At 41.8% G+C, this 17,129-nt stretch overlaps 3 protein-coding genes across 4 annotated transcripts in view; 1 reads left to right on the top strand and 2 right to left on the bottom strand.

Annotated features, from left to right (window-relative positions):
* Positions 1-2,424, bottom strand: part of LOC125739613 (tripartite motif-containing protein 16-like) — a 100,307-nt gene extending 97,883 nt beyond the window's left edge. For both annotated transcript variants that reach the window (XM_049009904.1, XM_049009905.1), the window contains exons 1-3: positions 1,860-2,424; positions 971-1,066; positions 167-400 (exon numbers count right to left, since the gene is read on the bottom strand). In XM_049009904.1, coding sequence (XP_048865861.1) covers positions 167-400; positions 971-1,066; positions 1,860-2,414 — 885 coding nt within the window. In that variant the 5' untranslated portion in view covers positions 2,415-2,424. The remainder of the gene's footprint in view (positions 1-166; positions 401-970; positions 1,067-1,859) is intronic.
* LOC125739602 (NACHT, LRR and PYD domains-containing protein 12-like) overlaps positions 1-17,129 on the top strand; it is a 926,911-nt gene that overhangs the window by 544,798 nt on the left and 364,984 nt on the right. The gene's annotated exons all lie outside the window — the stretch shown is intronic.
* Positions 7,317-15,476, bottom strand: LOC125739632 (tripartite motif-containing protein 16-like). The gene is made up of 6 exons (XM_049009942.1): positions 14,826-15,476; positions 11,156-11,251; positions 10,626-10,859; positions 10,363-10,522; positions 9,946-10,005; positions 7,317-9,519 (listed from the first exon to the last, which is right to left on the bottom strand). Exons 1-6 carry the CDS (start codon positions 15,414-15,416, stop codon positions 9,008-9,010), a joined length of 1,653 nt encoding a protein of 550 aa, XP_048865899.1. The 5' UTR covers positions 15,417-15,476; the 3' UTR covers positions 7,317-9,007.

Here is a 17,129-nt window from a genome sequence, read left to right on the forward strand (position 1 = left end):
CTACAGACAGGTAGTCAGATAAATCAGTTTCATTAACACAAATGTTTATTGGAATGAAATTAATAGGACCATTATTATCTGACATAGACCAGTTGAAATACAAATGAGAACATGTATCCATTTGAATGCTCTGGTTTTCTTATTGCCATAGTAGCTGTTCTGTTACCTGGAGGACATGGATGTGATCTTCTGTGTGTGAAAGCTGTTCCAGCTCAGAGTGTCTCCTCTTCAGTTCATCAATCTCTTTCTCCAGTCTCTCCATGTGTCCTTCAGCCTGATCCACTGCAGCCTTCTCCTGATCTCTGATCAGCTCTCTCACATCAGAACGTCTTTTCTTAATGGAGCGGATAATCTCAATGAAGATATTCTCGCTGTCCTTCACTGCTGACTGTGCTGATCTCTGTTGGTGACACAGGGAGCAGAGGACGGTAAATTACAATTGGCCCCTTTTTGATCTCATTGTACAATGGAGATGTGAGCCGACAGGAGGTATAAAAACAGCACAGGGCTGGGGTTTGGAGCGTCACCATGCTGGATGCCTCAGGTACTGAAACCCAGCCAGCACTGATTGGAAATGATCACTCATTAAGCTCATACACTGTCAGCTGCAGGGACTTGGCAGAGACTGGTGGCTGTATGGGGCAGGTTGGTTGTCACCATTAGGTCTCAGTTTAATTGGTGTCTTTGTGGTGTTTACATGCATTACACAGTTGATGGAATAGATGCATTTTCTGAAAAGGGCCATAAATGGTATTTTTACAAGGAAATTTTCTAACTCTTGTAACACCAGGTTGGTTAAATCCTGCTATCTAGCACCTTTGACCAACCAATTCTCTGATCGAGACTAACCGACAGGGACATTAATTTTATTAATCCCCACAAGTCTATAAGTCTGAAATCTGTTCAATCTGAGAGACAATTTATTATGATCACAAGCCAGCTGTTATCTTCTCCTCAGGTTCATACTCACTGTGAATGAGCCCACAGCCTCTCTCAGCTCCTGCAGCTCCTTCTCTCTCGTCTGAATTCCCTGCTGAAATTCCCTCTGTTTTTCACCAATTTGTGTCTACAGATAGGAAACAAAATGACAAAATAAGTTTGTTTCATTAGCTGGCATCATATTCATTAATCTTCCTGTCCAGGGTGGACCCCAGCCTTGTGCCCTATGCTGCCTGGGAAAGGATCCAGGTGCTCCCCATGACCCTGACTGAGATAAATGGTTAGGAGATGGATGGATGGACGGATTTCTTAAAATATTTATTGACTGTAGGAAAGATAAATTGGACATAGACACTTTGACTCACCATTTACTTACTGAGCGGGTAGTTTTGCACTTGTGGCCTTACTGTTAGCTGTAACAAGTCTGGCCATTCTCCTCTCACCTCTCTCATTAAGTAAGATCTGCTATACTGTAGCCTGGGTGTTTCATGTTTACTGCACTATTCTCAGTAAACTCTACGCACTGTAATGTGTGAAAATACCAGGATGGTGGCTGTTTCTGAGTTACTGGAATTAGCACATTTGACACAAGCAATCACACTATATTTAAACCCTCTTAGTTCACACATCTCAGCCATTCAGATGCTCAGCCAAACAATAAGTGAATCTCTGGAGACTTTTTACTTGCTGTATGTATCCAGCTGCAGACACATGATTCTTTGTTTAAAGAATTTTTCAGCAGGAATTCAATGAGAAGATTTTACACTCCATATCAACATCTTGCATTATCTATTACATGTTCTTTCAATTCCCAAACCAGACGAGATCTTCATAGCAGATATACTCAAATATGTCAAGACAAAAGGCATTTTCATTGCAAATAAATTTTACAAATTATTTAAGATCATTTCTGGTCTGACCTGTATCTCCTCCCTTCCTGCAGCAGCTGAGACTGTATCATGGCCTCTGTGTTCATCCATCGTACAGAGATAACAGATGCACTGCTGGTCGGTACGGCAGTAGATCTCCAGGGGTTTGACATGCTGGGAACAGACCTTGTCCTTCAGATGGCTGATGGCATCAATGAGCTTGTGCTGTTTTGCACTGTGGAGTTTATTGTGAAGCTGCAGGTCAATTTCACAGTAAGAGGCCAGACACACCAGGCAGGACTTAACAGCTTTGCGTTTTCTCCCAGTACAGATGTCACACTCCACATCTGCAGTTGCAGTCTTCTTCAGGTTCTCCACCACTTCAGCCAGCATGGTATTTCTGCCCAGAACAGGTCTGGATGTGAAGGTCTGTCTGCACTGGGGGCAGCTGTAAACTCCAGCATGATCCTCCTGATCCCAGCAGCTCTTAATGCATCTCATACAGTAATTGTGTCCACAGGAAGTAGTCACTGGATCCTTCAGTAAATCCAGACAGATTGGACAGCTGAACTGGTTCTGATCCACTGCAACACTTGCTTCTGCCATTTTACCATGAACACTGATAGGATTCAGTTTCGTTTTCTCTGATAGTCGTCTGTGTGTGAGAGTGGGAGGAATTTCCTGCTTCTCAGACTGCAGTAGGTGTGGTTTTAGACTGAGGCCAGACTGAGAAGGCAGGATTTGGAGTTTATGAATAACATATTACATTATACAAACTATACACAATTTAAGTTCCATTTAGTTTGGAGATCCCATTCAACTGACCACATGTTTTCAGTCTCCTACGGACAGAATTACATATGTTTACATATGTCGCCTATGGCGTACTCACTGGGGGCTTTGGGTGGGGATACTGTAAAGCGCTTTGAGACAAGGTAATGTTGTAATAATTCGCTATACAAAAATAAATTTGTTGTTTTTGTTGAACTGTGTTGAAATTTAGTTTGACTTTATGAATCTTAATTTGCAGGATTTACCTGTTTCTCTGTCCTTCCTACAGCAGTTGACACTGCATCGCGGTCTTTGTGTTCATCCATTGTACAATGATAACAGATCTTCTTTTAATCGGCTTGGAAGTTGACCTCCAGAAGTTTATTGTGATTGGAACAGATCTTACCTTGCAGGCGGCTGATGGCATCAATGAACGTCTGTTGCCTTGTATGTGTTGCAATCTTGATGTTTTATGTTTTAAATATGATTAATGCTTAGGTATGTTTTAGTCGTTAATGCGGAGGATTCTGGATGATACGGGCAGCACCGATGTAAAGTATATTGTTTTTGTACATTTTGTTGTATTTTGTTATATTATTGTTCAAACTGGAAGGGAACAACAGTAGCGGAAAAATTAACTGTCCGTTTAAGGCGAGGGTCATGTGACCTTGGGAAAGGGGTTTTGTACAATGTTGTAAAACTGAGGGAAAAAATGAGTGTGTAGAAGTTTTGTTCAGTTCCAAGTGCTATAAATCAGATAAATGAAAGTGGCAAATTATTAAATCAGTTCCAAAGAAAGAACTGGAGTAATTTCACTTCATTCCCATCAGGGGTGTAGCATATTGTTAAGTTTATTGTGAATTTGCAGATCAGTTTCACAATAGGAAGCCAAAGATACCACACTGATCTTGACAGCACATTTTGATGCTTGTTTTCAATTCATGTTTTGCTTTATATGCTTTATCAACTGCTCACAGATAGGGTTCTTGTTTGGTCACAGAGGTGACTTCAGTGACATGGCACTGCAGGACTGGAAGCATTAAATTTCCCTAAGAGAATCAAATCAAACAAAACCCTGGCACTGGACCTGGAGCCGTTTGTACTCGTTGTGTCAGTTGTCTTGTCCTTTTGCACAATCCTGCAATGCTTGCACAGTTTTTGCACACTATACACGCTACATTGTTGGGTTTTTCTGTGTTAGTCTTGTGTAAATTTATAAAAAACCTTAGTCCTAGAGACTAACTGTACTGGAGTCAACTGCGTATGGTTAAAAATGACATTAAAGACCTACATGACTTGACTTGAGAGTTTAATACAGATAAATATTTCATTAATTCAACAGTTTTACCTGAAATAGTGAACCGAGTAGTCTGTACAAACAGCTTTTATACTCCTCAATGGCTGAATATTATTATTGTTATTATTATTATTATTATTATTATTACCATTAATTTCCATATTTTGCAAAACAAAAATCTATACTTTCCTTTAATACAATACAAGTGAAATCCACATTATTACTTAAATGCTTATTTGCCATCATTTCATTCTGGTATCACTTACTTTTCAGTAATCTGAGTTAAGCATTATTTGTGTTGTACTTATATGATGAAGCCAATCGTGGTCATTTTGACTGCCAATATAAAATAATTTAAGTAAACACACAGTCATTCAAATTTCAATGGTATCTCTTATTTTTTTGCCTAAAAACAATTGGTTTTATCAAAAACTCCATTATATGGTTATATTATAGATTTATTACAACCAAATGTCATGCCCTGCTTTCCCGCCCCTCTCATTCTACCCCTAGTGTGGCTCTAACGAGCCACACCTATTGCTTGTTTTGTCTTGCCTCTTGTTCCTGCTCTTCTGTGATTCACTCCTGCTCTTTTTTGTCCCTTCATTAGTCCCTGTATAAAGTGCTTATTGGAGTCACTCCCTGCATGCGCTTTTGTTCTTTCCCTGTGTTAACCTGCCTCTTTTAGCCCTCACGGTCTGCATTGTTTTGCCCTATTCCTGTGTTTCTTTGAACAAAGAAAGATGCTGTTGATGTGTCACCCTCATGCCTGACAATAATCTTCTTGCTCTCAGAGCACGACACCAAACACATCAACAACGTCAACAGCATCTTGGAGCTCTGTGAAACCTTCTTCTTATATATCCCTCTGTCCCATCCTCCCTGTTGTTATATTTGTGCTTTTTCCAAACTCATACCCTGTCTTGCTCTGACTGCATGGCATTTATACTGTATGCATGGCAAACTATTTTACAGTCTTATCTGGTACAGTACAATAAACTACAGCCTTATCTGGGCAGAGTAGTTCCTCTGAGGCTAGAGATTTACAGGTGAAAAGTAAAGTTACATTGGAAACTGCTTATGATGATCATGGTTATAGTGATCAACTGCTTATATGGATCAAAAAGCTTGAGACAGGATCATTCCTGTACAAATACTGTTTAAATGATTTGTTTTAGTAGTTAAGTAGTCTGCTTACCGTGTTCATTTTGGGTCTTTTTAAACATGACAACATATGGAAAAAATGAAAACTATGTTGTGTATTTTTTTTGTGTTACTTTACTTTGATGGCCTTACTTTGCCTTGCTGTAGCCCGTCTGCCTCTGGCTAGTTACCTGAGGTGAATGCTGCGTGCACAGAAAACATGAGGGGAAAAAGACAGTCATTTTCTCTCAGTGACAAATTTAGACTCATCAAAGGTTATGACGTGAATTTCTTCATTTTGAATAGCACTGGGGTTTCTCGGCCACTGTAAAAAGTCCCATGTAAGAAAATTTATGACAGGTTAAACCCAATTGAATGTTTTATAGCAATAGTGAGTATTTCCCAGTGGTACAGATTTACAAAAGAGTGTCATATACATCAGTGGGAAGGCTGGACCAGATATCACACATGGAAGTGAGAGGATCTTTGCTGCTCCTACACTTCTCCAGCTCCTAGTAGCTTTGCATTTTTATGCCACAAAGAGTGTTCAGATGGTTGGTGGAGGCCACAGTCTGCAGAAACTGGCATTTTCACACCACCATAACTTGCTGATCGCTTGACCACAAGCACCGGTGCACGTGAAAGTGCAGAAAAAAAGAGATGTAACAGATCAATTACATTTAATGCATCAATAAATACATTTTTGTTTGCGTCTCCATATTTCTGCATCAGAAAACTTGATCACTAACCAATATACTTTTGTCTAACGTGTACCGGCAGTGAAACTTGCCTGTGCTCATTAGTGGGATAAGGTTACATTGTGGAAAGATCGAACTGCTGGCCAGATTTACTAAGAAATGGGGGTCTTTTTCATAATAGAAAGGACTACTACTCAATTAATGTCCAAGTTGTATGTAAAAAGTAAAAGGAAATCAGCATACATCAAAGCAAAAGTGTGATAAAAGTAGCAGCTTTTAATTTTTAAAGTTCATGAGTCATTCACATTTACTTAGGGCTGGGGTCCCGTTATTCGTGATGGGTCTTCATCCCTCCAGCCTGCTGCTGTGGTGGGGGGTGGGGAGGCGGCATCCCAGGGCAGTATGGGTCGGCTCCCTGCTGGCTGGGCGGGGGCACAGACAGGCATCGATGAGGGGTCGCTTGGGGACCCGGCCTCTTGGAAGGGGCCCATACCTTGTGTGCCCCAGTCGGGCCCCTGTCTCCTACATACACACCACAATTCGCTAGAATCTGGGGTGATGCCGGGCCCTGGAATTGGCCATTGCGCTGCCCTTCAATCTTAATTGTGCAATAGTCATCCTACAACATTAGGGCCTTGGGGGATGGATGGGCCATGTAGGAATCTACCATCTGCCAGCAGGGGGGTGCTCCTGCCTTGCCTGCTCACCCAATTTTAATGCACCTCAGTTATCCATACACACCATGCAGTGCTGATACACCATATTTTTCTAAGATATACTTTTTTCTAAGGTAGGGGCACGCAGGATTCCGCCTTCTGCCAGCAGTGGAGAGACCGTGCCCTGACCACTCCCCCAACTTTAGTTTGCACTAAAATTCACATAATGAAATGTGAAGCACGTGGTGTGCTAAGCCAGGTCTTGGGGCTGTTGCCTAACTGTCGGCACTTTGTAAAGCACTTCATCAGTATTGCGAAACTGCTGCACTGTCTTACAGGGAAAGGAAGCGATTTTGCGTGGCACTTGCCGATGCCCCCTGCTAGCATGTCTCCCTCTCATCCTGGACATGAACATTAGTAATGAGGAGCTGGGCACTGTGCTGCCACAGGCGCGACCCAAAGGCGAGCAGGGTTGCATACATCAGTCGGACGTTTAGCTGACAGCTCGTGCTGACAGTGACTGCTGCCCGTACAGCGCCAGACACTCAGGCCCACTGTGACTTCGATCGCTAACGGCCCACTGTGGAGCAGGGCGGTGATCCCGTGCTGGTCAGGGTGAGGGAGTGGCTGGGCAAGGACAGGCAACCAGGTTGGGATGTGATCTCGACTTCCGGCCCGAAAACCAAGGCCTTCCATTTCCAATAGTACACCTTTGACGAGCGAGAGGGGCTGCTGTACACGCGCTGGCGATCACCAAGCGGTGCAAAGGAAAGTCCCCGAGATGTGAGGAGACAGTGCTAAGCACCGCACCATCATGCTGCCCCCATCCTGTATTCATCTGCAATCTATTTTAAATGAAAGTCTCATTAGTCGTATATCCCCTTTATTTATGTAAAATACGCCTTAAATGAATATTTTGCCAAACACTTTCTCATTCAGTGATTTTTCTTTATTTTTATTGTTTTCTACATAATACATCAATATTGAAGACCTCAAAACAATGAATATTTGCAATAAACAAATAAGTGTTAAACAAAGCAGAATTTGTTTTATATTTTAGATTCTTTAAAGTAGCCACCCTTTGCATTGATGACAGCCTTGCACACCCTTGGCATTCTCTCAGTCAGATTCATGAGGTATTGACCAGAAATGGTTTTCCAGCAGTCTTGAAGGAGTTCCTGGAGGTGCTGAGCAGTTGTTGGCTGCTTTGCCTTTACTCTGCGGTCCAACTCATCCCAAACCATCTAAATTGGGGTTAGGTCGGGTGATGGTGGAGGCCAGGTCATCTGACGCAGCACTCCGTCACTCTCCTTCTTGGTCAGACAGCCCTTACATACTGTTGAGAGGACTAGCTTACTATCTCCTAATCGGTTTGACTTCACTTCTGAGCTGCTGTCCTACAGCTCAGATGGCTACCGAACAGCTCACTGCCACCATTACTCAGAGACGTACACCAGTGCAGTTTCAATGCTCTGGCTGCAGACATCAGTCTGTGTACACAGCTATAAAAACACAGGGCAAAGGAGTCTTTTATATAGCGATATGATGGCAAAATGGAGAATGGCAGAGTAAGAAAACACATAAAAACGATTATAAAACTTGTTCATGTTAAAGCAAAAATCATTCACACAGGTTCCCTACATGGCAAAAGCAGAACTTAAGCAAACACAAGAAACACAAGAAATCAAACATACATTTTTATAATTATGTAATTATTATGTACGATATGTTAACTCAACCCTTTCATATTAAACCTTATTAGAAATGTACTGATTTTTATTTGTTTCCCCACCTTTAAATGACCTTTATGAACAATTCATAGGAAATCTGTATAATTGTGTAATTGATTTGATCCATTTCTACACTGATTATTTCCACCTTTTACATGAAAAATGACATAAACCAGATTTAAATTTAGTTGCACTTCCCTGTTGCTTTTTGCTGTAATCTGATAACTGATTACTTCATTATTCGTTCCGCGTGTCGTGGAAATTTCAGCCCCACACGGTATTCTGGGGTGTGAAGTTGTTTTAATTCTGAGCTCAGCGGCCAACCCCCATCCCGGCAAGCGTTACTGCGGAATGCGCACCGAACCTGAAGTTGGCATCCCCTTTATAGCGGTACACAGATAGCTTACTTCCCCTCCCAGAACTGCATCAAACTGGCTTGGGGGGGGGCACATACACTTTATGCAGCCTGCATCTTATAAGTATGAGGCATGTGCACTTTCAGATGCAGCCTGTAACTTATGGGTGTGGCCACCTGCAAGCAGCCCCCACTCGCTTTTGTGGTTTTCCTGTTCTCTCTGTCAAGCACGAGCTAAACTTTCATTTCTGTTCCCATTTCTGCTCAATCTAATGAGCACAAAGTTCAAACACATTTTGCTATACTGAGGTTAACTCTTAATTCTCTTAAGCTGACATTCTTCAGTATTAGCTGCCTAACACACAGGGACTATTGAATAAATATATAAAGGTACGTTCTAAAAGCTGATTCCAAAAACACCCCTCTGGTCAATTTATCTTTAACATGTGTCACTCAAGATCCTATTAACTATCACAGCCAGTAGCCGTGGTTTGTAGTATTAATTATTTAGTTAAATTTTTTGATATATTTAACAGCCTATTATGGTAGTTAGCAGAGTTTGGCTGTACCATTAAGATCAAACCCAGGGTAGAGGGGCTCAGTGAACATGGTCTGGACACTGTGCAGGAGGGTCACTGTGTCAGAGATGCTGTAGAAGGACAGATTTCCTGCCCTGTGATCCAGGTACACCCCTATCCTGGAGGAATGGGAGCCATATACTGCAGTTTGCACATTATTGTGCCAGAATGAGTAACTGGAGTCTGAGCAGTACAAACACCAGGACTTGTCATTGTTTCCAAGCCCGCTGTTCTCACCCCTTCCTTTCCTGCTGATCCCTTTATATGTGACGGCAATACCAGCCAAATTCCCGCTGCACTCAACCTCCCAGTAGCAGCACCCAGTCAGACCCTCTGTACACAGCACATAGAGGCGTGAGTCAAACCTCTGCTGGTGATCAGGATATGACTGTGTCTCTTCCTTCCATGTCACCACTCTGTTCCCCTCAGACAGGTGGAGGTGTCTGTTTGCTGTGTTGGGGTCCAGAGTGAGCCGACAGGAATCTGATGGAGGAGAAGATCAGAAAGTGATGGTTTGGTCTCATTCACTCCTTACATTGAACAACAGTGTGTGTGTTTTTCGGCAGGTTTTAACACTTTGAAAAGTATATATAATGAAGTATATCCTGTTATGTTCATATGGTTCTGTTCACAAAATGGATGCCTCAGAGAATAACATGATAAGCAAAATAATATTAAACATCAGCAGTCACACTGCAAACAGATTCAAAGGCTCCTGACATAAATATGAAAGACCAGGAGGCAGCAGGAGAGATAAAGAGAAGCTCCACTAGCAGAAGAAAATGAAACACAATAAAACACAATGAAACACAATAAAACACAATAAAACACAATAAAACACAGTAAAACACAAAAAAACACACTCCACCTCATACAGGGAGAGAGAAGCGTGTGTGTGAACAGACTCACATTGTAAGAATTCTGATCTGGTCCTGGGCACTAAAAACTGTATGATGGTGTCTTTGGTAACTAGAAGGAGACAGAGAGAAACAGGGATGTAAGTAAAAGGAATTTAATTGTGGGAGATGGACTTCATTCACTGTGTACTATCATTATGAGGGACAATAAAAGGAAGTTTAACAAACTAATAATCTAATTCTAATGAAGATTTTTGGATTCAATAATTTAGAAGAAACATGATTTATGCAACCTGGGTTTTGCAGCTTGTGGAATGTGGAGCTCTTTCATCAGTTTTCACAAAGACTTACACTTATTGAAAACTGAATCTGACTTAGTCACACAAATGTGAGGCTGACTGTACTGCACACTCTCTCTGCATGGTCTATATTAACATGAACCGACTGGAAAATGTAATTATTTATTAACCTGTGTCATGGATCTCTTCTGTTTTCGTTTTATAAATATTCTCCAGTTGATCCTTCAGTTCAGAAACCACCTTCCTCACATTTCCAAAATACCAATGTGGATTGACAGAGATTCTGGGTTCAAATCCAGCCTCAGGGGTGACAGGAAGACTCTGATATCTCTACAGACATAAAGTCAGATTAAACAGCTTCATTAAAACAAATATACATTTTAACTAAACCAAAACTCTGGTTTTCTTATTGTCAAAGTAGCTGTTCTGTTACCTGGAGGAAATGGATGTGATCCTCTGTGTGTGAAAGCTGCTCCAGCTCAGAGTGTCTCCTCTTCAGTTCATCAATCTCCTGCTTCAGTTTCTCCATGTGTCCTTCAGCCTGACTCACTACAGCCTTCTCCTGATCTCTGATCAGCTTTGTCACCTCAGAGCGTCTTCTCTCAATGGAGCGGATCATCTCAGTGAAGATCCTCTCGCTGTCCTCCACTGCTGACTGTGCTGAGCTCTGTTGGTGGCACAGGAAGCAGAGGATGGTCCCATTTGAGACTCCAGAGAGCCTCATCTTATTCTTAATTTCCATAGTAAACAATAGTACAATAGTGATGTGAGCTGACTTGTTAATCCCAGGTTAGTTAAACCCTGTTATCTGGCACCTTTGTCTCACCAAACTTCTGACACAGAGTAACCATCAGTGACTTTAATTTGACAATCCCCACAAATCTATAAATCTGTAGTCTGTGGAACATGTGACAAAACTCTTGATTCAATATGATCACATACCAGCTTCAGGTTCATACTCACTGTGAATGAGTCCACAGCCTCTCTCAGCTCCTGCAGCTCCTTCTCTCTCATCTGAATTCTCTGCTGAAATTCCTTCTGTGTTTCTCCCACTTGTTTCTACAGATAGGAAACAAGATTGTTTCTTTAACTGAGATTAAATCTCAAGATAAAGATGAAGATAAAGTTCACTTACTGTATATAAAACATGTTTCTCACAGTCAACCTGAAGTTCACTTGCTATATATAATACATGTTGCTCACAGTCAACCTGAAGTTCACTTACTGTATATAATACATGTTGCTCACAGTCAACCTGAAGTTCTCTTATTGTATATAATACATGTTGCTCACAGTCAACCTGAAGATCACTTACTGTAAACCACTTCATGTTCAGTGAAGGCGTCCTGCTTACCACTGTTGTACTGACCTGTTATTTCTGCACATGTGGCCTTCCTGATAGCTTTAACGAGTCTGGCCATTCTAGTCGTTTTCGTACACAGAACTACCATAGTCTGCATGTTTTATGTTTAATGCACCATTCACTGCAAACATTAGACTGTGTTTTGAGTGAATGAACCAGAAAGGTGTCTGTTTCTGAGATGCTAGAATCACCACACTTGACACCAACAATTACACTATATTTAAAACCACTTAGCTCACACATTTTAGCCATTCATATTCTCAGCCAAAGAATAAGTGAACCTCTTGCTGAATGTGTTCAGCTGCAGCCACATGATATGCGGTTTGAAGGGGTTTTTGCTAGGAATTTGATCAGAACTTTTCACACTTTACAATAACATTTTGAGACATATTTGCCCCATTCAGAACACAGCCCCTGCTGTGTAAAATTGTGTAAAAACACAATTTAACATTAGAACATGTGCAAATTAAGAGTAACACGATAAAAACTAGTAATAATTTCTTCTGTTTTCTAAAAAAACAGTTAGATGGCTAGATAAACACCGCTTCAATTCTCAAACTTCTCCTCAGCCGTTCCACGATTTTGTTAAATTTCACCAACAGCTGAATTAAATAATAAAATATATTGGTTAAAAAAGGCAGTGACAGATTGACCTAGCTGTATGAGCTGTGTTAGTGGCCAAGTCAAAAAATACATGGCTGCACTGGACGGTCGCTGCAAATACCAGGATGATTTTAGCAGAGGTTCTGAAATGACTAAGGTGACACACTTTGACAGGCATAATATCACAGTTTTACACCAACACAAGGATAATCTAAACATAATTTTCTTTGTCTGCCTAAGACTTTTGCACAGTACTGTACACATACACTAACCGGCCACTTTATTAGGCACACCTGTCCAACTGCTCGTTGACGCAAATTACTGATCAGCCAAACAAATGGTGGCAACTCAATGCATTTAGGCATGTTGACATGGTCAAGACGAACCGCTGCAGTTCAAACCGAGCTTCAGAATGGGGAAGAAAGGTGATTTAAGTGACTTTGAACGTGGCATGGTTGTTGGTGCCAGATGGGCTGGTCCGAGTATTGCAGAAACTGCTGATCTTCTGCGATTCTGTGATGCCCGGCTCATCTGATCCTCATGTGTGCCACGCCCCATGATTATCCACGTGTGCTTCCCTGATCTTGCCCAGCTGTGTCCAATTATTTTCGCCCATTCTCGTATATTTCAGTCCATGTCTTGCCTTAGTTTTTGTCCGTCATTGATGTCAGTCTACGTCAGATGTTTCCTGGTCCCCGATGCCAGCTGTTAAATCCCCGTTTACCCCAACTTCGCCTCCTTGCCTGCTTCCTGCCCACTTGCCTGGCCGTCGCATTACCTGCGACCCTGACAGATTGTCACACACAACCATCTCTAGGGTTTACAGAGAATGGTCTGAAAAAGGGAAAACATCCAGTGAGCGGCAGTTCTGTGGGCGAAAATGCCTTGTTGATGCCAGAGGTCAGAGGAGAATGGCCAGAGTGGTTCGAGCTGATAGAAAGGCAACAGTAACTCAAATAACCACTCGTTACAACCAAGGTATGCAGAAGAGCATCTCCAAATGCACAACACGTCGGACCTTGAGGCAGATGGGTTACAGCAGCAGAAGACCACACTGGGTACCAGTCTTGTCAGCAAAGAACAGGAAACTGAGGCTACAATTCGCACAGGCTCACCGAAATTGGACAATAGAAGACTTGAAAAAATGTTGCCTGGTCTGATGAGTCTCGATTTCTGCTGCAACATTCGGATGGTAGGGTCAGAATTTGGCGTCAACAACATCAAAGCATGGATCCATCCTGCCTTGTATCAACGGTTCAGGCTGGTGGTGTAATGGTGTGGGGGACATTTTCTTGACAAACTTTGGGCCCCTTAGTACTAATTGATCATCGTTACAATGCCACAGCCTACCTGAGTATTGTTGCTGACCATGTCCATCCCTTTATGACCACAGTGTACCCATCTTCTGATGGCTACTTCCAGCAGGATAATGCACCATGTCATAAAGCTCGAATCATCTCAGACTGGTTTCTTGAACATGACAATGAGTTCACTGTACTCAAATGGCCTCCACAGTCATCAGATCTCAATCCAATAGAGCACCTTTGGGATGTGGTGGAACGGGAGATTCACATCATGGATGTGCAGCCGACAAATCTGCAGCAATTTATATATTTACCTTTATATTTATCAATATAAGTCCATACATATTAATATTGTAGCTTATACATTACTGTACATTATATTGCTCAGTATATTGTTCATTGTGACTTTACGCATTGTTGTTTTTGTACTGTTGTGCTTCAGAGACACCATCGACCGGAATCAAATTCCTTGCATGTGTTCGCTCACATACTTAATAAACACAATTCTGATTCTGATTATAGGACATTTTCAGTGACTCATTTTCTGTGCATTTTACTTTTACGTAACTAACCAGGGCGGACAATAATAATGATGCTTTATTAGTCCTTGTGGGGAAGTTTTCCTTTTGCTTGCCCCATCTTGCTCTCCATGACACACCCAAGCAGATGAGAGTGAGCTTGGGGTCTAGGGCTGCTGCAGTTAGCTGACTAACTCATTATCTAATTCATTATAACAAACGTTTTCCTTTAATATCACTATCTACAGTAATTATGGGAGCAGTTCAAATTATCACAAAACAAAAAGGTGGTTTTACAGTGTGAAAAGTTTCACACCATAGTAGCACTAGCGCTATGAACAAGCACCTGAAGAGAGAGCGAGTATGCAGGGGCTATTCTGGGTTATGGACGGGCAGAATAAGGAAAACCGCTGTAAGCGCTGTCTATTCATTTTTATTAAATTACCATTAGCAGGGAGAGCTTTTTGATATCTTTTGTCCTTGTAGCTACTAAATACACTCATTATTAAAGCCACAAAAAAAATCTGCTACATTAGAATCTGAATAAACGTTTGAGTCAATAAATTATTCTGTAAAAAAATAGTCATTAGTGGCAGCTCCATTAGGGGGGGGCAGTAAAGCACTGAAAACTCGGATGGCACTGGGGGTTAAGAGTCTTGCTCAAGGGCCCACAGACGCATGTCTGTTCGGCTGAAGCCAGGCTCAAACTGGCACCCTTCCTGGCACAGAGACTTAGCCCACTGGACTACATACTACCCCTGTCTCACCAATGCAGATGCATTCACATGTGACAACCATTTTTAACATATAAACATCAAAAGTTATATATGTGTTTCTGGCCTGACCTGTATCTCCGGCCTTCCTGCAGCAGCTGATACTGTATCATGGCCTCTGTGTTCATCCAGCATACAGAGATAACAGATACACTGCTGGTCGGTACGGCAGTGGATCTCCAGGGCTTTGTCATGGTGGGAACAGACCTTGTCCTTCAGATGGCTGATGGCATCAATGATCTTGTGTTGTTTTGTGTGGTGGAGTTTATTGTGAAGCTGCAGGTCAGTTTCACAGTAGGAGGCCAGACACACCAGGCAGGACTTAACAGCTTTGTGTTTTCTCCCAGTACAGATGTCACACTCCATATCTCCAGGTCCAGCATAATGGTCAGCAGGAGTAGTTGCTTGTAGTCCAGTCTTCTTCAGTTTCTCCACCACTTCAACCAGTATGGTGTTTCTGCCCAGAACAGGTCTGGGTGTGAAGGTCTGTCTGCACTGGGGGCAGCTGTAAACTCCAGCATGATCTTCCTGATCCCAGTGGCTCTTAATGCAGCTCATACAGTAACTGTTTCCACAGTTGATAGTCACTGGATCCTTCAGTAGATCCAGACAGATTGGGCAGCTGAACTGGCTCAGATCCACTGCAACACTGGCTTCTGCCATTTTACCACGAACACTGATAGGATTCAGTTTCGTTTTCTCTCACAGTCGTCTGTGTGTGAGAGAGGGAGATACTTCCTGCTTCTCAGGCTGCAGTAGGTGTGATTTTGGACTGAGGCCAGACTGTGAAGAGCAGACTAGGCAACCACTGGAGTTGAAGTTTATGAATTCCCTGAAAGACATGCCTGTGAGGAAGACCATCCCTCCTCCTGAACAGGCATTGTGTTGTTCCACAGTGGGCGTGAGAAAATCTCTGCTGAGAGTAAACTCACGAAAAATAGCGGGACCAGACAGCATACCTATCCGCATGCTCAGTGAAAGGGCAAAATTGGCTGGCAGATGTTTCCACAGACATCTTTGACATTTCCCTGAGACAGGCAGTCATCCCCATGTCCTTCAGGGCCACCATCACATCTGTGCTAAATAAGTCATTATTTTTATTGCAATAGTTCAATGTCTAAGATCAATACAGTTGGGAATTTCAGTCGAGTCTGTAATATGTAATGATTACAATTTTGTTTGTGCGAACTGGCTATTTCTGGGTTCTTGTAGTCTAATATTTTATTACAAATTCAGTAGTTAGGTATTATTAAATTCTATTTTGTTTCATTGTAATCCAGTATTTATCTATCGGTAAGGAGTCTGAAATAAGGTTGTAATGAGGACGTATTGTGTTTAACAGGAGCCTTTGAGAAGCCCAGGTAACTAACAGCATCTGTATATGATTCTTTTGTAGTCTGTGCAGGTATGTTATCAATGTGTGTTTCATATGGTCGAGTTTACTAAATGAATGTAGTAGTTGAGGGTAAAATTGCATTTATTTTCCTCTATTACGTTATGTATTTTCTGTGTCTCCATCTTTTTGGGTTCTTTCGCTCATTCCACAGTAGCGGAGGCAGGTGACGTGTAAACACCCTCACTTTGGAATCAGTCTCCATATACCTTCCTGTCTTCTTTAACTGCTTTTCTCCGCATATAAAGTGGAATAACAGCAAAATTCTGATGGGATTTAAAGCTATTAGATGGAATCAGTTGTAACACGCAGGTATGTGCAATCATACATAAATTGTGTCAGGTTTAATGGAACAAGCATTCAGATTTGATTTTTACATTGTTCAACATAATCCACAGGATAATGAAAGATCTGGCACATAAATGTCGGGTTTCTTCATTTTGTTCCTGTTTCCGTACTGGGAGTGCATCTGTCTTAGGAAGGAGAGTTAGGTTCACAGTGATTATTAATTTGCCACCAGAAAGGTAAAATATCAAATCTAAGTCGGAAGAAAAGGGGCAGCTTCAGCCAAGATAAAACACTGAAAAGGTGCCCAGCAGATGGTGCCTGGCTGTTCTGCTCTGGAAGTGCTTCTGGCGGACAGAGGAGGTGGTGGCTGTGTCAGATATGGGGTATGGAAGGTGGGAAATACAGTGGGAACAGATGGAGTGTTCAGGATTGATGGAGAACGATATGTAGCTGGACTGGACATTGTTTAATTGCAAGGTGATATTGCAGCTTAAGTGTTTTCAAGGAATGTTTGTTTTGCTTTGTGTGTTTGTTGGTATAACTAGCAGAAGGTCTGGGTATTTCATTCTTTGTTACTTTTTCAGATCAGAGAACAGCGGCAACAAAAAGAACTGTGGACTATTGACTAGATTCTGGGATACATGTTTTTAAAATTTTTATCATGGGCCCTTGTGAATAGTTTTTTTTATTTTTCA

The sequence above is a fragment of the Brienomyrus brachyistius genome, chromosome 4, assembly GCF_023856365.1.
Source record: "Brienomyrus brachyistius isolate T26 chromosome 4, BBRACH_0.4, whole genome shotgun sequence".
Classification (NCBI taxonomy): Eukaryota; Metazoa; Chordata; class Actinopteri; order Osteoglossiformes; family Mormyridae; genus Brienomyrus; species Brienomyrus brachyistius.

What these genes read in the sequence shown, in the direction of transcription:
- LOC125739632 (XM_049009942.1), bottom strand. Translation starts at nt 15,416, where the DNA reads ATGGCAGAAGCCAGTGTTGCAGTGGATCTGAGCCAGTTCAGCTGCCCA. An exon ending in ATCACATCCATTTCCTCCAG is followed by an intron (nt 10,523 to 10,625) that starts GTAACAGAACAG and finishes TTATGTCTGTAG; the next exon opens with AGATATCAGAGTCTTCCTGT. An exon ending in CAGATCAGAATTCTTACAAT is followed by an intron (nt 9,520 to 9,945) that starts GTGAGTCTGTTC and finishes CTCCTCCATCAG; the next exon opens with ATTCCTGTCGGCTCACTCTG.